This window comes from Anneissia japonica, unplaced genomic scaffold, assembly GCF_011630105.1.
Source record: "Anneissia japonica isolate Jap-2015-1 unplaced genomic scaffold, ASM1163010v1 scaffold2756_len2360902_cov194, whole genome shotgun sequence".
Classification (NCBI taxonomy): domain Eukaryota; kingdom Metazoa; phylum Echinodermata; class Crinoidea; order Comatulida; family Comatulidae; genus Anneissia; species Anneissia japonica.
The window spans coordinates 2,206,544-2,232,532 of record NW_022719050.1 but is presented as its reverse complement, the minus strand read 5'-3'; the positions used below and the strand labels follow the sequence as shown (position 1 = coordinate 2,232,532).

At 34.6% G+C, this 25,989-nt stretch overlaps 2 protein-coding genes and 2 long non-coding RNA genes across 4 annotated transcripts in view; all 4 read left to right on the top strand.

The window, feature by feature from the left end:
- Nucleotides 1-4,316: 4,316 nt before the first annotated feature.
- LOC117110709 lies at nt 4,317-6,639 on the top strand. Its single transcript, XR_004445761.1, has 3 exons — nt 4,317-4,474; nt 5,989-6,066; nt 6,512-6,639. It is a non-coding gene; the product is annotated as an uncharacterized LOC117110709 (long non-coding RNA).
- Nucleotides 6,640-6,742: 103 nt separating this feature from the next.
- On the top strand, nt 6,743-9,644 carry LOC117110810. Its single transcript, XR_004445771.1, has 2 exons — nt 6,743-7,280; nt 8,958-9,644. It is a non-coding gene; the product is annotated as an uncharacterized LOC117110810 (long non-coding RNA).
- A 2,016-nt stretch (nt 9,645-11,660) lies between these two features.
- On the top strand, nt 11,661-14,069 carry LOC117110774. Its single transcript, XM_033253572.1, has 3 exons — nt 11,661-11,850; nt 13,025-13,214; nt 13,839-14,069. Exons 2-3 carry the CDS (start codon nt 13,026-13,028, stop codon nt 14,067-14,069), a joined length of 420 nt encoding a protein of 139 aa, XP_033109463.1. The 5' UTR covers nt 11,661-11,850; nt 13,025.
- A 37-nt stretch (nt 14,070-14,106) lies between these two features.
- LOC117110773 (adhesion G-protein coupled receptor V1-like) overlaps nt 14,107-25,989 on the top strand; it is a 61,323-nt gene continuing 49,440 nt past the window's right edge. The window contains exons 1-9 of the mRNA XM_033253571.1: nt 14,107-14,130; nt 14,242-14,364; nt 15,128-16,142; nt 16,588-16,889; nt 17,115-17,250; nt 17,366-18,126; nt 22,411-22,534; nt 23,690-23,950; nt 25,603-25,735. Of these exons, the coding sequence (XP_033109462.1) occupies nt 14,107-14,130; nt 14,242-14,364; nt 15,128-16,142; nt 16,588-16,889; nt 17,115-17,250; nt 17,366-18,126; nt 22,411-22,534; nt 23,690-23,950; nt 25,603-25,735 (2,879 nt within the window). The remainder of the gene's footprint in view (nt 14,131-14,241; nt 14,365-15,127; nt 16,143-16,587; nt 16,890-17,114; nt 17,251-17,365; nt 18,127-22,410; nt 22,535-23,689; nt 23,951-25,602; nt 25,736-25,989) is intronic.

The following is a 25,989-nucleotide window of genomic DNA, read 5'->3' as shown; positions in this document are numbered from 1 at the left end:
TATGTTTTGAAAAAGATCTATGTAATGAAAAGGTGGTAATATAATAAAATTAGAAATTATTTTCTGAGAATTGGCATGTTTAAGTCACACCGAAAGATATAAAAAAAAGCTCATCGCATAATCAATATACTCAACACGTTTATTATTATAAAACAAAAAAAAAAGCTATTCTTCTTTTTCCTCCTCCTCTTCTCCTTCTTCTACTACTTCTTCTTGACTCTCATAATAATAGTACTATTTTAATGGCTAAAAAAAAGCACAAATACTGCCAATTACTACTGATAGGGCCATCGTTAAATTAAGTCAGAGCCCAAAATATAGCATAATTCGAAATTATTATTTTAAGACTTTATAACATAATACATAGCCTACTGATTAATAATAGCTGAGATGCACATTTCGATGCACATTTCAGAATAAATAATCGTTTTTAGTATATCTTACTGAATATTTATTGTCTACAAAATAAAATATGAATTACATGCATCTTTAGAAATACAATTTCTACAATATTATTCTTGTTTTTAAGTAGATAAATGTTCGATAAATTCTTTCTTTCATAAAAACAAAAAAAACAAAAAACAAAAAAAAAAACGAAATTTAGCCCGTCATTTTCATTCTAATCAATGGCGTTTGTAAACGTGCGCGGACGTCATCATCGAATCCCAGGACTTCCGACGGTAAAGCTGGCCTGCTTGCCTAGGTCCGTCCCAGGCCAACCAATAATAATTAACAAAATGTATTTTTTAAAATATAGGCCTATGGCGCATCCTGTACATGCACTTCAACTTTTACAACAAAAGCCTACTCTACTCTAGGTAGACGGCGACCGGTTTCGTTACCGGTTGGTACATTTCTTACAAACATTCAGCCAAAGGCCAGTGAAAGTTAAGACGGCAGCCGTGTTTTTATCGATGTTTGCCATCCTTATGTGTGCCATCGTAAAGGAATTGCGTTTTAATTTAAATCTCCGAACTTCTGAAGCTGACATATCCTATGAATGTAGGCTTGTAATGCNNNNGCTACAATTTAAAAACGGGTGGGACTCATTCAAAAATTCGAGGGGGTTCGCTAGAAAACAGGGGGGTTCGCTAGAAAAGGGGGGTTCGCCCGAACCATAAAAACCCCCCCTGGCTACGGGCCTGCCTTGACAAATGCACCCTCTGAAAGTGCAAAAAGTTCTCAAATTCTTTGCGCGCATTTCTTGTTACGGTAGGCCAATTTCCTCTATAAATTCACATTTTAGGGAGTTTTCATCAATTTCGACGAAATTAGGATTAAAAACACAAAAATATTTTGCGCGCCTAGCGCGCATTTTTTAAGGCTTTTTTAGGTTTACCCTTTTAAGTTATTTAAACACATAATAGTCCCAAACTCAAGAAAGACAAACTTAAGAGATCATTTTAACCTAAAAGAAGGGCCTCAATGTGTATTGATGGTGAAAGAATATGTTTGTAATAAATAAAACCATGATGAAAATGCTTATATCTAGTTTCAAGCACAGGTGTGTGGCCTATATTATAAATCAGATAAGCCCTATGTCGTATTGTTTTCTATATGGGGAGTGGGGTGGGGTGGGTATGGTAAATTACTAACCGGGAAAATAAATACCCACTCCGACCCAAGACCCTTGTTACGCGCCTAGTGTTAGCGCCAATGTGTGCCCTTGTGCGGATAGGGGATGTTCCCCCTCTGAAGCTGGAAACCTTGTTTTTGCAAAATAAATTGATGCAATTTGTTATTATAGGACTAATCAATAAATTCCTCATCAACCGATATAACCTTAAACATTCTTGGAATTGACATAACATTACTGATGTCGTTCACACCCGTCAGTGTGAAATGTGGCTCTCTTTGCAAGCACGTCTAACATCTAAAGAAAGAAGAGCTTAGATTGGTACCAGATAAAATAATTTTGTTATCAACAATAATACATTATGCTACTTTTCATCTTTGTAAGCGCATAAGACAGTGCAAAATATTTCTGTGACAGTTATTTGAAGTGTGTAAAGCCCCATTTCATCCCATACATAGTCAAAATATTGGGGGGGGGGGATGATACAATGGACCATCCCCCCCCCTTTGTCAAATATTGGGGGGATATATCCCCCATCCCCCCGGGATCTACGCCTATGGCGACTACCTAGGCATCCCTGCAAGGGTGGGGCGAATCTTCTGGAAGCTCTGACAAATTAGCATTTTAAGGGCCCTTTTTAATGGATTTCTAAAATCTATAATTTGTAATATCCTATTTAAATTTTCATTCATTTGAGTATTGTCTAGGGACCTGCAGTAAAGCAGGAAAAATAGAGGGTGGGGGTGAAGGGAGGAACTTGCACCGACAGATGGTCAATACCACCTGAGCCCCACCATGGTTGGGGCTTAGGTAAGAAAATTTATGATTATGGAACCTCAAATTGGCCGGAAATGGCATTCTCAGACAAACTTTAATTAGGCCTATGATTTTTCTTTTTTCTCCATTTCTTTTATAATTTTAGGGGCTCTCCCCCCCCCCCCTTTGAATCCACCACTGTGGAATTGTAATTTTTCATGATCTTTACATCTGTAGGCCTAATGATGACATGGATCAATCTGCAATCACTGGAGCTGATAATTTCCAACATATTTCGCAGCATATATTAAAAAATCAACGGGTAGAAGAGCGGGCAAAAAAATGTTATGCATATTATAACATTTCGTGATAATTTTAGGAACGATTTTAGTGAAATAACAGGTTTTAAAAATTGGACTTTTTGAAATTTGGTGGTCCAGGGGCAGAGGCCTGGAGGGAGTTTGTGAGAAAAGCGTCAAAGTAGCATTTTGAGGGTCTTTACATAATAGATTTCTCAAACACATAATTCATGAATATTTCATTTAAATTTTCATTAATTTGGGTGTTTTTGGGACCTGAAAAAGTAACGTTATTATGTCCTGTACACCTGAAGGCATATAGATAACATTATTCATATTATATGGACAATCACCGGAGACGATCAATTTCTAACAAATTTCATACCACATTATTAAACATCAACAGTTAGATAAGCCGGCAAATATATAATGCAATGCATGCTATAGCAGGGACGTAGCCAGGATTTTGAAAAGGGGAGGGGGAGGGAGCCGTTATGCGAATTACGAAGGACCCCGCCGGGGTCAAGGGGACGAATCCCCCTGTGAAGTAGCGCACTCTGAACATTCTTAGGACTGTTTGAGAGGATAAAGTGAAAATTGCAATAGACACATTATAAATAAGCGCAAAATAATTACATAATAAATCAACAGTGGCAGATTACCGCGCCTTTTGCCAAGGGATATATACAAGGCGCAATCAAAATCAATTTTTTTAAAAAGGTATTTGGGGATCAACAAAGACGATAGAAATGACAAAAAGCAGAAAATTTAGACAGTTAAATGAGATTTATTTAGGAAAACAATGTTTCTTGAGAAGCCGACGAAATCGAGGCATTTAGGTATATATCTAGACTTATGCCTTGTTTTTTTGACAAGCCCGGGCACATGTACCTACTACTAGCCTTCTACATAGCCCACTGTTTATTATTTCAAACACTTAATTTTTGTATTAATTGTAACGCTTATACGCACACCCCCCCCCCCTTCAAAATTATCAATGGTCACTAAGGAGTGCCCAAGTAACCTCAAAATTTCATCCATTTTACTTGTTGACACCGTCCAAAAAAGTTGTGAAACTTTAATTCAAAATAGAGGGCGTCCACTTGAGTTGCACTGCCATTGGTGTCTTGCATTGCCACCAATGTTTTGCACTGTGACTCTCAGTTTTGCACTGTGACTCTCAGTTTTGCACTGTGACTCTCAGTTTTGCACTGTGACTGTCAATTCTGCACTGTGACTCTCACTTTTGCACTGTGACTCTCACTTTTGCACTGTGACTCTCACTTTTGCACTGTGACTCTGTGTTTTGCACTGGTGACTCTCAGTTTTGCACTGGTGACTCTCAGTTTTGCGCTGCTGACTCTCAGTTTTGCACTGGTGACTCTCAGTTTTGCGATGCTGACTCTCAGTTTTGCGCTGCTGCCAATTGTATTTTGTCCTTTTGGCGTTCCATATACTAATGCCTAACTTATTATTATCATAATAATACAAGACTTTATATGATATCAAAAATTAACTTGTTTTCTCTCTTTTTCCTTTCTTTTCTTCCCTTTACTTCTTTAATTTTTGGGGCACTGTCTCCCGTGGTTCCCTGGATTCTCCAGGCTGAAATATGAGAGAAAAACCCTCAAATAATAAGAAGTTCAATTTCGGTGTGTAGGTTTATCAAGTTTCTCTAGATAGCATGGTGATCGATGAATAAACATACCGTGCAGTCATGCGTAACAACAGAAATACAGTTTGTCGACGTGGTGGTTTGGAAGAGAACAGCCATGGATTCCTACTTAAATTTGTTATCAAATGTCACAATCTTGTGTACAGTATCTATGTTTGCCGCAGGAATGTAAGTGTATGCTTAGGGCGTCGATACTGGTCATTTTAACTAAAACAGAAATGAAGGCGCAGGACTAGCAGGGCTAGGCCTGATAAACGACTTCACAGCACAATCGTTGTTTACTACCCTGTCTGTGGACGTCAAAGGGCCCACAAGGCCCTTAGCCTAGTTGGGAGGCCTACTAATAAATCACCTTATTTTACAAGCTAGTGCCACCTCAATTCACCTTCACCCCCCCCCCCCCCTCACCTCCCCCCCCCCCCCCCCCCCCGGGCTTCACGGAGTTGGGGTTGGGTCATCAGAGCTACAAAAATGCACACTAGTAGTAATATAGTAGTAGTAGTAGTAATATAGTTGTAGCATACAACACTCTCCCAATACCGTATACATTGGCAGATCCAGGGGGTTAAGGGTGTTAGGACGAACGTGTGAAAAAACGTAAAAAAAATACTACTGGTCGTAGTCTACGAAAGTGTGTTATTCATGCCTATCGGTTCATCGATCCATCGAAAAAAGAATATGTAGACCTAACCAACTACTCAATATTGGAATATTTAAATGTCTGATTTTTTTTTTTCTGAAATAGGCCTACTTACTGTAATAAGAATGAGATAAAATTACCTGACCATTCTTAAGAGGGGGAAAACCTTGAATTTTGAAGAACTTAAAAAAGTCTTAAAAGACACCTCAGAAGTCGGGAAAGCTCATTTCTGGCCATCTAGGAATCAAAATTTTCCCGGGGAAGTACCCCGATCCCCCCTTTCTTTTGGTGGTTTTTTGGAAACATTTTGAATCTAGCTCCATCAAATCCTGGATCCCCCCTAGATGTGCCAGTACAATTTCAAAGCAGTTTACATTAGTACTACTGTGTTCTATTTAGATAAGCAGGCAATATCACATTGCATTTTTGTGTTAATAATTCATTTTTTAAGACAGAGAGGTTTAAAGAAATAGGTGACCTGGATAAAACGATTATTTTTCAGTACAGTTGTACTATAAATGTAAAGTGTTTTAAGACGTTTGGGTTTTTATTGTTTTACTTCTGACTTTTCGCGATGCAGGCTTGCTGATGCTGCCCTGGGCAAAAACAAACCTTACCCAAACCAATGATCAGCCCAAAATGTCCAACAACTTGGCACAGCATACAACTTGGCCCAACTAACAAGTCAGACTAAAATTCAACTCTGGCCAACTACCCATATTTTATATCTCTCTCAAGTTTATATATTTATGAGCATCTGTGAAATTCTGAAAACTTCCCCCATTAGTTTACCTTATTATGATTTCAATCAGATCAAAGTAGATGCACAAACTTTGTGAATGTCGTTTTGTGTTGTCAGATATGATCAATGAGCACCTAAGTGTACACAAAGAATTTCCGGGCGTAGTCTCGTGCCTGTAAATTTGTTTATCTTGGAATCTTTGAAGCATAATATCAAGATCATAACCAATGCACTGCACTCTCATGGCTGAATGTAGATGTTTACAGTATATAGATTTCGATTCGTTTTGTTTTTTTTCAGTCCTTCATGTTTATCCATTTATCGGACTGGAAGCACACAGAATGTTCCTTACCTCCCCTTTTTGATGACCTTAATAAAGTAAGTTGAAGCATTCTTTTTTTTTTTTTTAAATTGGAGCCCTGAGAGGAGAAACGTGATCTACCTAGTTTTGACTGTTAGAATTTTATCCAAACCTGAGACAATGTCCACACTAAAATTTAAATGGCTGTGATACAGTATATATCAGTGATATTCTATAACTTCCCAGTAGTATCACCAAGAAGAAGAAAATTTATAAAGGTTTAATATTGATAATGAAAATTCTATTTAAATTGTAAATTTTTGTATCTGTTTTAGATATTTTCATATTTATTTTTATACAAATAAGACAAGTATATAAATATTAAATGAGAGTAATTATTTTTATCTTATTTATGTTTTATCGCATGAACATATTTCAATTATTTTTGTATTCAATTTAATAAATATTTTTAAATTATTGTTTAGGTATCACTATTTCAATTTGGTTTTCTCTCATTTTCAGTAACCTTCTGTGGTTCTATTATGGGATATTAAAAGTAGACTCCACTCTCTTGGTGGTGAATGGCATTGGTGGTTTTCTACAGGTTACCTATATGGTGGTGTATTTGTATTTTGCAGTTAGCAGAGTAAGTACATAATCAAGAGGAGGATAATGTAATATTTCAAAATTATTAAAAAAATGGAAAAGGAAGAAGGCACAGATAAAGATAGATAATTGACTGATCAGCCTGGAAATGAATGAATGAATGAATGAAAAACTAAGTGAATGAACAAACAAATACATGAATGAACAAATGAAAGCATGAATGAACAAATGAATAAACTGACAAATGAGAGTAAGTCATACACATTGTAAAATGAATAAGTATCTGTATTTTTAAGGACATTGTTTTGCTTGCATGCCTACTGTAAATGTTCATAATTTAGTAATGGTTCGGGGATTCTGTAAAGAACAATTTTTTTCCACTTAAACAACCCCTTTTAGCCCTCTATATTAATTGTATGTTTGTAATGAATTATTACAATGGCTCAGGGATGGCAATCAGCACCTTCTGTAAATCATAATTTTCTCCTTAAAAACCCACTTTATCTCTCTATGTTAATTTTGTGTGCATGCAGGTCCTTTTATTTGTTGATAAGTGTTTTTCTTCTGAGAATTTATCTTGTAGTTTTATCTAAATTTTCTCCTAACAGGTTCCAAATTTGCTAGGCATACCAAGCTGCCTATTGAGGTTGTTTTTGCTTTGCAAGTACCAAGGTTCCACTAACCAGTATGTCTACAATTTTTTGCATTTCCGATTCTTTCAAAATTTGGCAGAGATTTTTGCAGTAGGGAATAGGGAATGTTTTCTCCCTACAGGGCCCTAAAACAATTTAGTGTGCTGTGATGTAGAGTTAGTCAATCATCAGAATACTATTAGCACCAGACTATGCATCATTTAGTTTTTGTTCTGTAAATTTTGCTTCAGCCTACCTAACCCACTCAAATTTATGTTAGATGTTAGTGTACTGGTATACATTTAATTTGTGTTTTGCACTTAACTGTTCACTGCCTCTGAATGATAATATATAGAGTAATACTGTTTAAGTATACTAAAATTCTAATTCTGAAGCATGCATTTAACAATATCAATGTGACATGATGCTACTCACTCTGGCATGATGGCGCATTTTTATTAGTGCACGAGCATTTTGAAAAACAAAAATACAAAAGGCAAGGCGTCTTTAGTGCGCCAATTTCTGTTTAGGTTCTGAACCTTGTGGTCAAGAATTCGAACCACACGCTGTTCATGCTTAGATACCCCAGCTTACTTTGTTGCTCCAACTCTTTCTCATTTAGAATCTTTGTGAAACTCACCTTTTTCCATAATTCATACTTGTTAAGCGCTGTGAGACTCCGGCAAAGAGCGCTATATTAAATATTATTATTATTGATGGGCTGTGAAATGGTAAATGTTGTTTTAGTGTTAATATTTCATGGCTATTAATAGATAAAATTCATTAATACAGTTAAACTTGCCTAATTCGACTTCCCCTAACTTGAATAATTTCTAAGTCGATCTTATTTTACATATCAAATTGTTATGTTTTCACGTAAATAACCATCTGTAAGTTGAATTTTATCCAAGTCGAACAATTTTTCAATGCCATTTTGGATTCGACTTAGGCAAGTTCAACTGTCTATAAATATGTACATAACTCGTACCTTAGGTACAGCTGGCGTAGGTCATATATACATTGTCTGACAACTAATTATTGAATAGATTGCAATTAAATACCTCCTTGCTGTAACCTGCCCTGTCGGTTATTTTGTCAAGATTCCTGAGGAAAATTGTTTTTCTCAGTTTTCAATCGCTGAAGTCTGCCTTATTCACATACATGCAAAATGCACTCTTAATTCTCTGTTGTGTAGTGCATGTGTATGTAATTTAACTACCTTTAAATATGTCCAACTGTGTGCAATTGAAATCATGCTTTACCATTAACTGAAAGAAAGAATAAATTCAATTAGGCTATATAGCAGCCAAGCTCCTGGCCTTTCGTTATACTCCAACATTTATAACGTAGTCCACCACTTAAACCATCCAAAATACAGTGCACCCTTCAATTCGAGGCCCTTCTAATTCTGAGACACCCCCCCCCTTAATTCTGAGATCATTTTTTCCAAAGAACCGAATAACAAGCTTTAATCTTTTAACACAAATATACCCTTCTGTGTTAAGCATGAATCTGAGACCACCCTAAATTTTCCAGTCCCAAAGGTAGTTTTGAATTGGAGGTCAAACTGTGTAATGCTTAAAACGTGCCATCCATTTTGAATAACATTTATAAAATAACATGTCAATGTTTTTTTCTTTGTAATTTTCATCTGTTGCTATAATATTATCTTTATCCGACACTAATATTTTTATATATTTTTTTACCATGATATTTTTAAATTTTTTCAGATACCAAACCTATCAGGCATAACATCATCCATCATCCGTTTGATGCTTCTATATGTGTATCCAAAAATCCAGGTGTTAGTAGATTCCAAAGAAAAGGGCGTATAGGTTACTGGATCGCCAAGAAATGATGAAACAAGACATAGATGATAATTCTTAAGCTCACTCCACACTACCAAATTTTATGTTGTATGCCCATATATAGTAGTGATGTGCCTATATATGGTCATGATGTGATCATCGTGACCATAATTAGGAATGTATACTTGATTGCCTATGTATGGAAGAGTTTAATGATCTAATGGTGCATTTATAAATCTGGAACAAGGTGTTTATGTGATAAACGCCTGAATTTCTTTAATGTCTTGAAGACTGTATAAATTTTTTTTTAAAGTTATGTGTACTACAAGTTCGTTTGACATGGGTTTATGTTTACGTACTTTTACTTTGTGGTTTCTATCAAAGAGTTGTGATTGGAGACCAAGGCTGTCACAACTTGTGTCCTTAGCAGGGGTCCCAAGTGTGAGTAAGTGACTTCTGCTGGAAGATCTTGTTGAATGAGCATTCTTAACACATCTGAGTTTATTTTGCTGCTCATGGTGATACCCATCAGCACTGATCGGGGGCGGATTTAGGAGGGTGGGGAAGGCCCGGGCCCGGCCCCGGCCCCCCCCCCCCCCTTTTGGGGGGTTAAAAAAAAAAAAAAAAAAAGATAGAAAAAGGGAAAAATGACAGCCCACAACGCCTCAAATGTTATTTTCGGGCGTCTAGAACACAAAAATTTCGTGGGGGAATGCCCCCGGACCCCCTAGGACATGGTTGTCTCGATCGGTCCAAATTTTTCCCCCCCTCCCCCTTTTGGACATCTCTTGTTCTGCCACTGCTGATTTCTGTGAGACCATTGATAATAGTAGTTAAAACATGCAAATATTATGAATTTGCAGAAGATAGGTTATTTGCCAGGAGATTTTTGCTTGCTTGTGGGAGTGCAGCAGACCATTCCAGTTTCCGGGAGGCTTCCACAGATTTGGGACCCTTCCACAGATTTGGGACCCACGCCTTACCAAGGTATTTACTTTCCTCCTTATTTTATGTCTTTCCGTAGGAAAACTTGTAGTCAAGCCTAGATAATAATTTATTGTGCATCTGACCATGAATTTATATTTTAAAAATGTGTTCAGCACAAAATGTATTCAGTAGATAGCCTGTTATAACTGTCTGACCACTATATAGCCTAGCAGAAGGGGGTCTGGAGAGAAAAAAAATGGCTCTCGATATACCGGTATTTGCGATGCTCCAGTAGCATTGCTCTACAATTTTTTAAGCCCTGATCGTATTAGGCAAAATGTTTCAAAAATGACATTATTTAAAAAAACCTATATAAGCTAATGGGGATACAACCGAGATGAGGTTGTACATTGTACATGCATGATTTGATACTCTATCCAAAGCAAAAAAAAATATATTCAAATAATCCTGAAATGGGAGTATGCTTTATTGTAAATGGCATAGCATAGTTTACTTTCATGGATATCGAAAATGTGTAAAGCTTTATAATATATGTGTATGTGTGTGTTGGATCGGGGTGTGGGGGGTGGGTGGGGGTGTAGCATTGAAATTCCTGTAACTTAGTGGGGACACAGCTGGTATGCCACACTAGTCATACACATTAAGGCATTTGATGTGCCTATAAAATATCTCACAAAATTGGGGTGAAAATAGACAGTTTGGGCTAAGCTTTTCCCTGGACCTCGGAGCCCCTTAGGCGACCCTGCGTATTATGGTATGTGTCTAAGGTGCAGGGATCTATTTCTGTGCAATTATCATTTATTAAAGGAGTTTACATATTTTGTATTTACTCAGCATTTTTATGGTTTCTATTAAAGACAAAATATTTCTATGGCTGTTGTACTCTGTTGTACTTTTTTTGTCCACGTTTAAAATTAGTTCAAATATTAGTACTCTACAGTACTTTTTTAATATTCAGTTTTATTTAGAGGCATATCATTCATAATTATACAGGTGGGGAGGTTGTTTTAATCTGTTGGCAATTGTTTGAGCCATTTTTATTTTTTTTCTTTTTAGGTATGAAACAAAACACTCAGAATATAATAAAGAATACAAAATAAAAGCATTCATACAGATCACGAAATAAGCGTGACACTAAAACAAATCTATCAATTTGATTGACACACACAATTGGTGCTGAAGTAGAGAGTGGTCAGTATTATAATAGTATTGTTCAGATCATTGCAATATTTATTCATTTCCATGTAAAGCAGCAAGATAACAACATGCTAAAAAAATGATAAAATTGTAATTTATAAGTGCCACAGGTTTTTGGGTTATTTAAAATTATCAAGTACCACTGGGTTGGGATGGAGTGGCAGTAGTACATTATGGGATTTATGTTCAGAAGTCCCAAGAATTAAGTGATTAAGTAAAACGTAAATAATAATATAATACAGCTTGATTATTAAAATTGTTCATCTTGTCTATAATACGAATCTGTTAAAAACATAATTTACTGTGCAATTAATTATTATTAATATATCTTTTAATTTCTATAATAAGTTTTTTTTATATAAATTAATATTTTGATATCCACCTCAGTTTATAAGCTTTAAAACTGTTTCGAGATTGTCAAAAATTTAACAGCTAATATAGAGGGCGCTATAAAATGAGTCATTTTGGTGGAGTCTCAGTCGCAACCAAAAAGAAAAGCGTCGCGTCGCCTTGGAATTTGATTCAACTGATAATAATGGTGGCCGATTACAATCCGTTATCTAGAAGGAATCTAGAATATGAATTTATGATACTGTAGATAGAGAATGAAGTCATTTGAATTCACAAAACCATCGGATATTTTGTTTTAATGCTTTCACCAATTAAGTAGGTAAGTTAAGCCAGTACATTTTACTCGGAAACCCAAGCAATTTGATTGATTGATTGGTGTACTGTGTTAGAGATAGCCTAGCCTTTTTGGACTAGAATTCCACAGGTAGCTTCTTTTTCATATGTTTTTGTGTTGATATCCAACAGGGTGGGCTTTTCTCTATATAGCAGTTTAAGTATCTCAGACGAAGCCCTACATACAGTAGTACGTTACAAAAATAATGAGATTTCCCCAAAAATTGATTTTGAAACGAATTAAGCATGTCAACGTTTGCGGTCTTTTGTCATGTAAAGTAGTTATATTGTTTGTAGAGCTTAGTGCATTGGGTACCATTGATATTAACTCAACAACTGGTGTTCAACTCGCCACAGATGTGTACCAGGAAAAGAATGGTTAAAATACAGAATCATTCTTTTGTTATTGATTTAAAAGAACAGATTTTAAAACAAACTTCTCTGATTCATTGAATAAACATTTAGATATTGATAACTATTATATATATATATTATAAATTCACAATTCAATGAATGAGCTGTTTATTAAATTAAATTTTTGTATAATTGCATGCCATGGTCATTTTGTATACTGTATTACAATATTGTATCATTTTATTTAAGTTCTTTAAGTACAATATCTAGGGCATACTGTACTGTTATGAATCAGTAATAAATATTATAGGTATTGCAAGAATAGATAAAAAGAAGCCTCTGATTCAGGCTCTGAACAATTAAAAGCTTTTTATTTAAAATTCAAGGTAAAGTACTTAAATATGTTTTAATTTTAGCTACTTTGTAAAAAAGTAAAATCCAATTCAGTTTAAAGTACTTGGGTAGAATTTTTTCCAAATTCCTCTGCAAATAAAATATAATATTAGGTAGTCCTCGTATTTCATTCCTTTTCTTAATATTAATTTTTTTTCTCACATTTATTTATAATAGGCCTACTCAGTTTCCAATGTCCTTGTGCATAAAATTAAATTAGTTTAGTGTACAGTAGATTCCTGTAAACATATTAATGATATTTTTAATTGTGATTTACCTGGCAAATAGCCAATAGGCCTACTTCAGTTTCTCATCTCAGCAAATTACTGTGGTAATAAAGTGAAATAGAATTCATCTAGTGTTTCGCATTTAATGATTGTTGTGGTGATTTTTGTTTTTTTTCCCAAACTCAGGATGTCATCAGGAGCCATTATGATCTGGCTAGTTGTACTGCTATCCCAAACTGCCATTCTGCTGGCCCAGGATGCTCAGGTTTTCTTTCTGCAGACAACGGTCTCAGTGGAAGAGACTAACGACTCATCCTTCACCCTAAATGTGCGGAAGACTGGAAATATTGATACAAGTATCACAATACTTATTGCTGTAAGAAATATATAAATTTCTTTGCTCTAAAAACATTGAAGAACACATACAGTAACTTGATGTTTTCTGTACTGTAATCGTATGAATTTTTAAGGTTAATTACTTGACTTATAGTCTTGATGTGTTTTACGTGTAGAGATTTTTAAATTTCTATCTTGCGGTACTACTGAATTTTCCGTTTCATTCTGTGCATACAAAATTAGGATAGTCACGGACCTCTTGTCTTCAGCCATTCTACTCTTTGGTATAATTTCATAAAACAATTGAATAAAAAACAACCCAGCTATATCAAAATGTACCTGTAGTTACTATGTGGTGAAAGCTTTGAGTTGCCTTATACCTCTGCCTACAGTATCAAAAAAATGTTTAATTTACAATACTAAAATGTTAATTTGTAATTATCAATATTATGTAATTTCCTAATTTGTTAAATATGCATTGTTTTTCTTAATATTAAATTTAATAGATTGAGCAGATCATATAATTATTAAGTGTGCTAAAATGATACAGTAAATTAAATGATCATGTACTTTTTTATATGTTTATATGAACAGTAGTTACCTTAATAGCAAGCAAAAATGATTTCATCATATAATAATTGGAAATTGTTGTTCTTTTTTACAGCCAATAGAAAATATACAAAGTGATTTTGGGGTTCCATACACTCAAACTAGAGAGATTAGTGCAGGCAACGAAGTAGAAACATTTGGAACAACATGGAACATTAGAAATGATGATATTCCTGAAGGCGATGAAGTGTTTATCTTCGAACTGAGTGATTTGTCTGGCAGTGAGCAAGTGGTTATAAGTCAAGCCATTGTCAGAGTTACAATACTAGCTAATGATGATGCATAGTTGTCACTTCATTTCTTTAGAGTTGCAAAGCTGTAGAATGGGGAGTGCATTTTGCAGATTGGTAGTTAATATTATTATATTCTGATAATAATAGAAGAATGATGTAATGAAAAATATTGTTTTTCAAAGGTATTTGTATATTGTTTATTAATTTATTATTATTTCGTCATAGATAATTGGCATTGACCTAAAGGATACAAGTGACCCAGATGACCTTAATCCTACCGTAGGTTCAGTGTTGTTCCAAGATGGACAAGATAATGGAACATTAACTCTTCGCATATTAACAGACAGGGTACAGCTTTTGACTTTTTATTTTTTAAAATTAGGTAGAATATTATTAAGGGATTATGCAAATTCATTTTTTTCTGTAAACTGTATAGCATCTTGTTTATAGAGAGACACTTTAAGATGAGGATAAAAGGTTAATCACTAAATTAAGAGAGAGTCTGTAGGTTATGTGAGAGAAGACTGCATACCTTGTGAAATTAAGTGGTAGACAAAGTACATATTTTCTTGTTGAATACATTGAAGAAAATGTGTTTAAGAGGGTACTGTAAACCAGCTTAGCCCCATTAGCTTAGCAGAGAAACCAAATGGTATTTTAAGGGTCCTTGGTTCAAAATTTAATGGGAGACATTTTTTCCATAAAAAAAATATGTTGGATGAGGAAGGGTATAGTTGCACTTTCTAAGATTAAAGGATACACTATGAAATTAGGGGTGTTGAAGTACACTTTGATATGAAAGGGACATGGCATACATTTGGAGATTGATGATGAGGAGCATTGGGGTACAGTTCGAAATAAGAGAGATAGTTATGTTAAAGGGATAGGGCATACTTTGAAATGAGTGGAGAGAGTTGAAAACAAGACTGCTTTTTTACACTTGTCAAAATATTGATTTTAACGAATTATTTATCCATAAAAAATAAACAGTTTTTTGGTGTTAATCAAACAGTAATAGTAATAATTCATTTGATAGGATACACATTTCCATATATTATCATCATTCAAAATTTGATATTGAATTGTACAATTTTTCCCCCTGTTTTTTTAGATACCTGAGAATGATGAAACTTTTCAAATAAGACTACTAGAAGCAACGGGTGGAGCAAAATTAGATGAAGCAAAATCAACACTAACTGTAATTATATTGAAAAATGATAGTCCTCTACGATTCTCACAAACATTTTATATGTTTGAAGAGGATGCTGGTACTGTTTCTGTTGATGTTCACCGAGGCCTTTCAGCTGATGGTGTCACACAGCTAGGCTCAGATGAAGGCACTGTTGTTGTAGACTATTTTATGGTCTCTAGCTCTGGAAAGCTAGGACTAGATGCCTTAGCATCAAATGGTAGCTTGACTTTTTCCCCGAGGGAATACACAAAGACAATATTTATTACTATTTTATCGGATGATATCCCAGAAATTGGGGAAACCTTCAATGTACACCTTGCCAACCCAAGCTCAAATGCAGTATTAGCTGAGCCGTCTATTGCTACTGTTATAATTTTGGGGAATGATGATCAAAACGGGGTGCTTTCACTTCAAGATTCATCCCGATTTGTGACTGCTGCTGAAGGCACCGGCATCAATTCAGACTTTGTTGTCCAGAGGGTTGGTGGAACATTTGGAAATGTCAGCATAGATTATGAGATTGTTAGAAATGATTCAAATTCAAACTCTGTTACTGATGACTTGACTCCTGCCAGTGGCACTGTCTACTTTATGGAAGGTCAGGCAACTTCTGCAATCACAATAACTATTAATGATGACAGCATTCCGGAAGAGGCTGAGAGATACGCTGTTAGGATTCTTCCATTTACAGTAACAGGTGGAGCAAGGGTGAGTGGGCCAACAGAAGGCCAGCTCCTATTGGTCGATAGTGATGATGCATATGGTGTTATCCAGTTTTCATCAGATAATGACCAAAGCATTGATACCTCGGAATCTCCAAGAAAACTTAAGTTAACCCTGACAAGAGGTGGAGGTCTCATTGGAAATATTTTAGTCAACTTTACCGTGACGTATGACCTACCATCTGAGGAAGTATCGGCAATAGGAACTGAAGGTGTGTATTTAAGGAACTTCACTCAGTCATTCCAATTTTTTATTTTCTTTTAAACAAAGTGCAGGCAATAATTATTACAATGTTTGTAGTATATTTTACAGTAGTGGCAGTCACTATGTTTATATTTTTTGTTGTTTCATTATCCATTTATTTTGGAAAGTTAAACATCCTGAAGTCCCACTTTGTGATTGGTTGTGATGCAGGATATTGTTTATGTGGGTGTGCCACAAACGAGTAAATATATTATGTAACTGATTATGTTCTATGTTGCTACTACATATTGTAATACCACTACTGGCTAACCCAAACAAACAAGTCACTATCACTTCCACTAGTACTGTAATTCTTCATAAACAAAATAAAGTAAAATGTATTCTCTGCATATATTATCAGTTATAATATTTTGTTACTGTATTGCTTCATGATCTATCTGTATATATTTCAGATGTTTTGGATCTTGGACCAGGAACCAGCACGGTCTTTCCTCAAGATCTCTCCATCCATAGAATATCAATTAATATTCGGAACAATGCATTTCTGAGTGTCGATGCAGTGTTCACTGCTGCCATACAAGAAGTAAGCCTTCACAACTATGACACAGTATTTCAGCCATCCAGTCCACGTATTGGAGAAAAAAGCGTTGTAGCTTTGGAACTGTCAACTGCAGAAGCCAATGGTGAGGTTGGATTTGACCAGGAGAGCCTCAAACTTGAGGTTCAGGAACCAGATGGAGATACACCTGCACAAGTTCGTATTAATTTAACTATACTGTTTTAAAGTCATTTCGTGTCAACAGTACTGTATACATTCACATATTCTCATAACTTAAGCAAAACTTTAAATTTTTTTTGAGATAACTCTACCTTTGAAAGATCTGCAGAGGAGTGTAGAAAATATATACAAAATAATGGTATAAGAAAGTCTCGCTTAATTATGAATTCTCAATTTCTTTTAACTGATATTTTTATTCAGATTCGATTGAATGTTACAAGGGAAGGTACATCCGGATATGTGTCGCTTCTTTGGCGTATATCAGAAGTCGGTGTGAACTCCTCCATGAGGATTTATGACTTGTTCCCAACATCTGGAACAGTCTACATGCTACCAGGTAAATGACAGTCATTTGAAATTAAATCCAAATTTGGGTGAATTTAGTTTGATAACTATTAATTAGATTAGATACTAGGAGTGATTTTTTTTTTGGTTTTTTTGTTTGTTTGTAGGGTTTGCCAGGGGATACATCAACATTCAAATACTTTCTGATGATGTACCTGAACTTGAAGAGAAATACCAGGTGGATTTATACAGTATTATTCCTGAGAACCAAAGACTCAAGGAGGGATATGTGACTGCAGAAATCACTGTTCTTGAAAACGATGCCCCGGGGGGTGTGTTTGAGTTTGCTTCTTTCTCTTCTGGACCATTTGTAACAACAGAAGCATATCAGGTCATTCGTGTCTCAATCATTCGAACGGGCTCATCTCTGGCAACACGCCAAGTAATGTACTCTATGTTTGATTCTTCAGGAGAATCAAATATTGTTGATTTTTTTAATGTGCCTAATTTCATCACATTTCAACCTGGTGAAATTATGAAAAACATTTCATTCGTTGCAAACTCTGATAACATTCCTGAGTTGGATGAAATATTTGACCTCCGACTTGAAAGTTATGGTTCACCGCCAAGTGACCTTGGAGAACGGACGAATATTATGGTAACAATTCTAGAAAATGATGACCCATACGGTGTTTTCCAATTTGAGCAATCTCCAACAATTATTTATATTGATGAGAGCAAAGGAACTCCGCAAGTAGCTGCTTATTTTCCTGTAGAGCGTACACAAGGAACCTTCGAGACTGTGACTGTATCATGGATAGTTTCTCCTCAAATGTCGCCCATTGATGTTTATCCAGTGAACGGATCATTGACGTTTCTTGAGGGTGAATCACTTTCTTACATTGAAATCTTTTCCCAAGATGATCAAGTAGGTGGACATTTTTCATTATTTGAGCACGTTTTTTATTAATAAAGAAAATATTATGATCTTAAGTTCATTCATTCATTCATTCTCTTTATTTTGAAAACTAGTTCATAGAGTACAACAATACTAATAAGAGCGACCACTCACTGGTCCGCACATTCCTCCACGCTTAAGTTATTATATTGTGTTTTTTGGAAGAGGTAATAAGATAGAAATTTTTTAATAATTAGAATGTTTATTTGTACAAAAAAATTATTTTAAGAATGTTCATTTGTACAAAATTAAAATATCTTATAAAATTGAAAAGAATAAATTCCTTAATAAATTTGGACAAAATATATTAAATACCAAGATGTAATTTGGACTCACAACCTTAAGTTCTGTAGAACACATCCTTGACTGACCATGCCATCTATGCAATGTGCCCTATTAGTGGTAATGGTAGTAATGTACAGACCTTTGCTGAAACCCCTGATTTGTTATGTAGGTGTAGGGGAACCCCGGTGTCCAACTTAAAAAAAGGGCGATGAACATTTGTTGGAAATCACCTATAGTTTATGTGAACAAAATTCCCTGCACGTCCGTTCAAATGTGGCAACACTGGAATGTTTTAGGGCCTGTTTCTACTGGAAAGAAATAATCAATTAAAAATGCTTTTTTCGAAAAATTGCTTTTATTCTCGCAGTAGAAACGGGACCAGTTTGTAAAAAGTGATTTTAAAAAATCGATTAAAAACACGCTATGGATAGCGTGTTTGAACGGCAAATAACCGATTTTGGCTGTGCACCTTTTAGCTGCAACACAAAAAAAGCGATTATCAGGTGAAATGTGACCTCCAGGTCAATCACTGCAAAGACTAGATCATATTAGGTGCGAACTTTCAAACAAATTTTTCCTCTTGTTCATGTCCAAGGCCTACAAGCTAAAAACATCAACAAACATGTGGAGTGATAAATTTGTTTCATAATTATTTTGTGGGGGGATATTGGGCCTAGGCCTCTCCGCTCTTCTGGGCCTACCGTTGTCCTGGTTTGGTCGCTCGTTCATTGTACCGATGAGCACAACCGAAAACATTTGCCTTCTCGCCTCACACTGTATCTTACTCCTCATCATCATGACAGGTATGAGAAAGATACTATCCTATACAGTTAGGAATACGTGTTGTATAAACAAAATGATGATGTAATTTCCGTCACAAAAAACGATTTTCGAAAAATAAAAAATGCAGTTGCAACGCGAGCAGTATGATTAAAGTAATAAATATTTAGTATGATTTAGTATAATGCCCCTATAGGCTACTGTATGTGTCGAAGATATTCATTTATTTTGTACACAGATGTAATAATTTTAATTTTTTTTTATTTAAAAAATATTTTTGAATCAGTAAATTGCAGATTCACATAAATGTAACTGAACTATTGTATTATTTGTGTTTGTCACAAAAAACGATTTTCAAAAAATAAAAAATGCAGTTGCAACGCAAGCAGGCTGTCTGGTACTCATTATAAAAAGTGTTTTAAAAAAATTGATTATTTTGTGTTTATCAGTAGAAACACACCCTTAAAGTTCTGGTAACAAGAACAAGGACAGCAGTGAGGCTCTGGAGTCAGCGCCTTGCTCAGACCCAAAAATATAAAGCAAAATATATTTACACCTCTCAAGCACAATTTAAACTTGCGTTTATGTATGTAGTAGGGACATCCATTTTACATACAAATTTCTGTCCTTGAGAACTTGATCATATATGCACTTCACAATGTATTCTCACAATTTTTTACCCTCTCAATAAAACCATTACTAAATACTGTAACCAATACATAATGGTTGTAATTAATATTTTGGTTTTTATTTTTGTCTACATTATTGTATGACTCAATAATATGTTTAATAAATTAAAATACTGTAATTATGAAGTTATTTATTTTTACTTACAGTACTTGGTATTTTGCTGTTAGACATACAGTATTCTTGAAAACGTTATTTGGCCTATTGTTTTATAATTTTCCCTGCCAAAAATATACTACAAAATATGAATGATGGAGCCCTTTGCCAGTCAAGAAAAATACCTTCAATTCAGTAATAAGCAGTAATAATAAAAAACAACTTTAATTTCCACTACTACAGTACATCTTTCAATTTTCAACTTTTCAGTTTATAGTATAATAATACTGTAGAAAGCAATACTGTACTGTATATTTAGTAATAGTGAAAAAATTACATCTGTGCCTTTAAATATGAATAAAATAATGCTACACAATACTGAACTAAGTAGTCATACCTGTGCATAATTTCACAGCTTCTCATCTGTTGTCATTGGTAACCATGTTGTGGAAGAGGTATAATTGGTTTTCACTCATCATATTCTCATAATAAATTTTGATTCATGATGAAAAATGATCCATAATTTGTTCTGGTGACATTGTATATTTGAATATTTTTGAATCATTAAAATAATGGCCTTTTGAAATGGCTTGATTAATAATGTATTAATAAACATATGACAATTTTAATATCAATTGAACAAAATATAAAATTTATAATTATGTTTTAGTACTTGGAAAATATCCCATTGAGCTCATGGTTTTTTAAAAATGTTTTCTTTAGATTAAGTGATTTATTTTATAATTTCATACATTTTTTGTATTATCTTAAATTGACTGCTGTGGTATAAATAAATAAATAATTAATAGCTGATGAAATTATGACTCTGTGTGATCCTGATAGCAGACGATGATTGCATTTTGTCTGCAATCGTTCCTAGATGATTAATATATTATTGATTTTTCTGTTAGTTTATTCGAGTCAGTTGTTAATTCAAATAGAAAGAGGTTAATTGTTTACCATGCATTTCAGCAACACCCTTTTAAACAAATTAACAAATTGAGGAGTTGGGTCTGTTTGTACTTCTTCATCATTAATATTTGTTTACTGTATCACATCATCTTCATTTGATAATTATTTCAACTATAAAATATTATTGTACTCTTTATAATATATTATAATATATTATTTTACTCTTTATGTAAAGTATGATTTAGTATAATGCCCCTATAGGCTACTGTATGTGTCGAAGATATTCATTTATTTTGTACACAGATGTAATAATTTTAAATTTTTTTTATTTAAAAAATATTTTTGAATCAGTAAATCTCAGATTCACATAAATGTAACTGAACTATTGTATTATTTGTGTTGTATAAATGTCAAATATAATATGGTTATGATTATTATTATCTTACTAAATACAGTATAGTTTTTGTATTTATTGGTATTTAAAAAAAAATATTATATACCGTACTCGCGCGAATAAGCGCCCGGGCGCTTAAAATATTTTTTGCACTTTTTGAGGGGTGCTTATTCAAACGGGGCATTTATTTAAACGGGATGCTTATGAAAACAGAGTGGAAATTAAGGGGGCGCTTATGGAAATAGATGAAAATCGAGGGGTTCTTATGGCAACTTATTAAATTCAAGAGGCACTTTTTGAATGAAAAAGATTATATAAAGACATTACGAATGGTGGTGCAGCGGAAAAGATAATCGTCCAGAGAACATGGCTCATGGCAAGAATGCTGTGATTATTTACATAACAGCAGAATAGCAGATGCAGTTAGCGGTGGTGGGTAATGGTTCTTGTTGGCCATCGGCCGATTGGGATTGGCAGGATCATTGCAGTTTTTCTTGAAAACTCTGATGAGAATGTGCTAAAGGTGCAATTTGTCGGAAAAAGAAAAAGAGGAGTAGGACTAGGCCTAGACAAATATGTAAGAAGAGGAAAGTTGAAAATATACTGTCTGTCCAGTGATCGGAGCTCCCATCTGTCCAAGAGAAATATCCTCATTTTGATGACCTAAGAAGAATGTGATTCCACTCTGTGGCTCAAATCAGACCAACAACCACAGTCCCAGGATTGATTGGATTATTGACTTGCTAAAAAATCTTATGATATTATTGAGGGGGTGCTTATTCAAATTAGAAGGGGGCGCTTATTCAAACGGGACGCTTAAGGAAATTTTCTCATTGGGGGCGCTTATTCAAATGAGGCGCTTATTTGCGCGAGTACGGTATATATGCACATGATTAATTTTATTTTTGACGAAGTACTTCAATTCAGCTTAATATAAAATAGTTATTGATGTTTACAGATTTTAATCTAATTTGAATATTTATCGTGTAACATACTGACTGTTTTGGACTGCCAGATGTCATAGTAGTAGTAGTAGGTATTGTATACTGGTGATGCCCATGAATACCTGTAGCATCTTAACTCACTTTATCTCTTTATAGGTTCCAGAAGGATCAGAACAGTTCACTGTCACTTTGTATGATGCTACTGGTGGTAGCAGGATTGGCATAAATTCAATAGCATTTCTCAACATCAACAAAAACGATGATGCAATTTTCTTTGAAGGTAAATGTATTAAATACAAAAAATGTTGCTACTACTGTATACTTCCATACTCCTTTAATGAGACCTGGTTTGAGATGCTTAGTGTGTACTGTAACTCATTAACTTTGGATCCCCACAGGGCCTGTGGCCGCCAAAATGCAGTACTACTTTGGTAGTACATCTAGCAGTACTCCTGAAGACGATCCCCTGCCTTTTTTTTTGGAAGATTATGTGTACTTTAATATGTATGTGGGCCATTTTTACCCAAAAACTTACTCTACCAACAGATAGAGAGCTCAGCGTTTTTTTGTTTTTGTTTTTTTTTTGCAAAGAGAGTACAGTGGCTTTATAACCTGGGACACAAAGATATCCATGATAATTACTCTTGGAGAAAAAGTGTTTATGTTCTTTTGGGATTTGAACCCAAGACTGTCAAATTATTGTTGGGATGCTCTACAAACTTACCATAAGAGCTAGGAAGCCAAGTGGTACATCCTGTGGTTTTTGATTAGAACACTTTTTTCTCAGAGTACTGTATGCATAATGTGCATTGAGTAACAATCATAGACGCCTCCAAGTAGTGAATGAAAAATGAAATATAGTTTACAATAACATTTTTGAGAAAACATACATGGTCCAGCACGCACACTTTTATCATCTGCTTTATGCTCTCTATATGTGACAGAGACAAGCCAATCCAGTCACTCATCGCAAATCATGATTTAGAGATAATGACCAATCAATGCTGGAATGTCAAAATTTTTAAAATCTATTGTATTGCACTAAACTAACCTTTTTATATCTGTACATCATGCCATGCTGTTATTTTGCCTATTTTCAATGTTAAAACAATTATTTTTGATGATTTGGTGATGGTTTCTGCCTGAGAAATGCCCAAAATCATAAACTTTTAAGGCTGATTTCTCAAATATTGGTCTTTAAACAGCTGTATGTTTAAACGCTTGTAACTTTATAAGGAAATGTCAGATTTAAATGATTCTTTTACCATTTTATAGCTCTCATTTTACAGTTTTCACCTGTATTATCTAAAAATCAATTTTTGGGACGAGTTGCTGGTTTGGCTTGTTTTTGGCACATATGAAGACTGCACTTTTTCCAACCTAGCCTAAATACACTGAGAGAGTTTGTAGCAATACCTTCACATTTATTCTTCAGATCCTGTACTAGTAGAAGCAGAAGAGCCGAGCAATGTTGTTCTCAGTGTGAGGCGCAATGGTACTGCTACAGATGTTGTGTCTGTCGACTATCGAACAGTTAGCATCACCGCTCTTGATGAACGCCAAGACTACGAGGCAGCTCAGGGAACTTTGACCTTTCCTATAGGAATTAATGTGCAGACAATATCATTGACAATCCTTCAGGATGATAACCCAGAAGAGGCTGAGATATTTACTGTGGAACTCTTTAATCCTGTTGGTAAGATAGAGCAAATTCCATACTATAGTATATTCTAAATTATTGTAATTGATAATGACCTGAGTTCTCTATGTCAAAATTATGTAATTGGTACTTCCAAAGACTCTGACATGACTGTATCTTAAAGCCAGGCTATGGAGGAAAAGAAAAATGGATATGTTGTACAACTGATTTTTTAAAGACATGAACACCATATTTGACGGAAAACTTGTGAGCAGTTGATGAGGTACAGATTTTTGAATATTTAAAAACTGAGGGAAAAAGGTGGAAAAGGTTTGGTTACGCCCCTTTTTCCACCAGTTTTTAAATATTTTAAAATCTGTATCTCATTAAACTATTTTCTGAGTTTTTTGTCAAATATGCTTTTTGTGTCCTATAAACATATCAAGCAATTGTTTTCCTCAGGAGCCTGGCTTTAATATCACAATGACAATACAGAGTAGAACAATAGAACATTTAAATTGAACAAAATAACAGAATGTAAACATTTGGTATCTACACTTCAATATAGTTTAATGATTGTTTTTTTTCCCCCAATAAATGTATTTCTGTTCTTCTACCTTTATCTTGCAACCTTAATTTAAATAATAAAGTTCATAGTTTTGGAGGACGTAAGTAAAACCAAAAGCTCAATGCATGATTTCTCTGATGACATCACTGATCAAGTTGTTAGTCATCCTTTTGGTTCATCATTTTGGGTGTTTCTGTGATAACCTTTTATTCTTTCTAGCATTTATATACTTTACTCCAGTATTTCTTTTCTTTTCTTTAAATTTATCCTACTTTATACTTTTATAACAAAAAGTATAACAGTTTTTATAACTGAGTTGAACTCAGACTAAAGAAGAAATAATGGATAGAAAAAATATAACAGTATTTTTTCATTTATTTTTGGTGCAAATGGTGCGGGTGATATTTAAGGTGTACAGTAGATCGAATTGTCTAGCAAAGGGAACCATTTGGTAACTAAGAAAAAATTAGATAGAGGAAACAATGTTTGGTGGCTATAGAAAAATTTGATAGAATCATTTGTTAGATGCAAATACATAAAGTTGCAACTACATAAAGATGCAACTACCTAAAGATTTAACTACATAAAGCATTCAAATTTTGTGACAGTATTAATTAGTAATCTTTGGAAGTTATTTCTTATATGGCTTAGAGCAATGTTTACAGTACTTCAGAGGGTAAATAGATCTTCAATGAAGTTAAGTACTTCTAGTATGTTACTGAGTGCTTATCTGTTAATGGTGTACAGTAGGCCCACTTGTAGAGCATGACAGCAGAAATGTAAGGCGCTCTCTCCATTGCTCGCCATCGCACTTAATTAAATCTTCGAAGTCTTTTACCCACCTTCTTCTTAACTCACTTTCCATTCACTCTCACTCAAATACTACATTATCTGTAGTCTTCAGTGGATCTTGAGTTATGAGTAAGCAATTCCTATCAAACTGCAGCTTTAACAATGCTGCTATATGTTAAATGAATTTAAACTTCCGAAAGGTTAAAGTTAATTCTTAAAATATTTAGTTATAAAATATTTGTAGATAGATTAGCGTAATTATACAGAAATTAATAGTAAAATTTATAATAAATATCTTTGCGGTATTATTTTTTTTCAAAAGTGATATCAATCATTGTTGGTTTTCTAGGTGATGTTGTTGTGTATGGTGCACCTGTGGCAACCGTTTCCATAGTTCCAAATGATGATGCAAGCGGTATCTTCAGCTTCAGTCAACCGCTATCGCAGACAGCACAAAGTGAAGGCACAACTGTAGACTTCTTGTAAGTGATTGACTTAGAAATATAGATAGAATTGCCGTAGTGTCATGATGCTGGGCCGGCGGAACGTTTTTCAAAGTAGGGGAGAGTCACTAGAAGATGAATGGGAACACGAATTGCAAAGGAGGTGATCATACAAAAAATGGGGGGCCCCCAGCACCTTGGCTCTGCCAGCCATGTGATGATTCCCGGGGGAATATTTCTATTAACATGAAATAATAAGATAATGCCATGGGCATAGGCTAGCGGGTTGTGGG

Excerpts from the sequence above, each read along its gene's own strand:
- LOC117110774 (XM_033253572.1), top strand. The coding sequence starts at position 13,026 with ATGTCATCAGGAGCCATTATGATCTGGCTAGTTGTACTGCTATCCCAA. Across the intron at positions 13,215-13,838 it reads GTATCACAATACTTATTGCT|CCAATAGAAAATATACAAAG; the intron begins GTAAGAAATATA and ends TCTTTTTTACAG.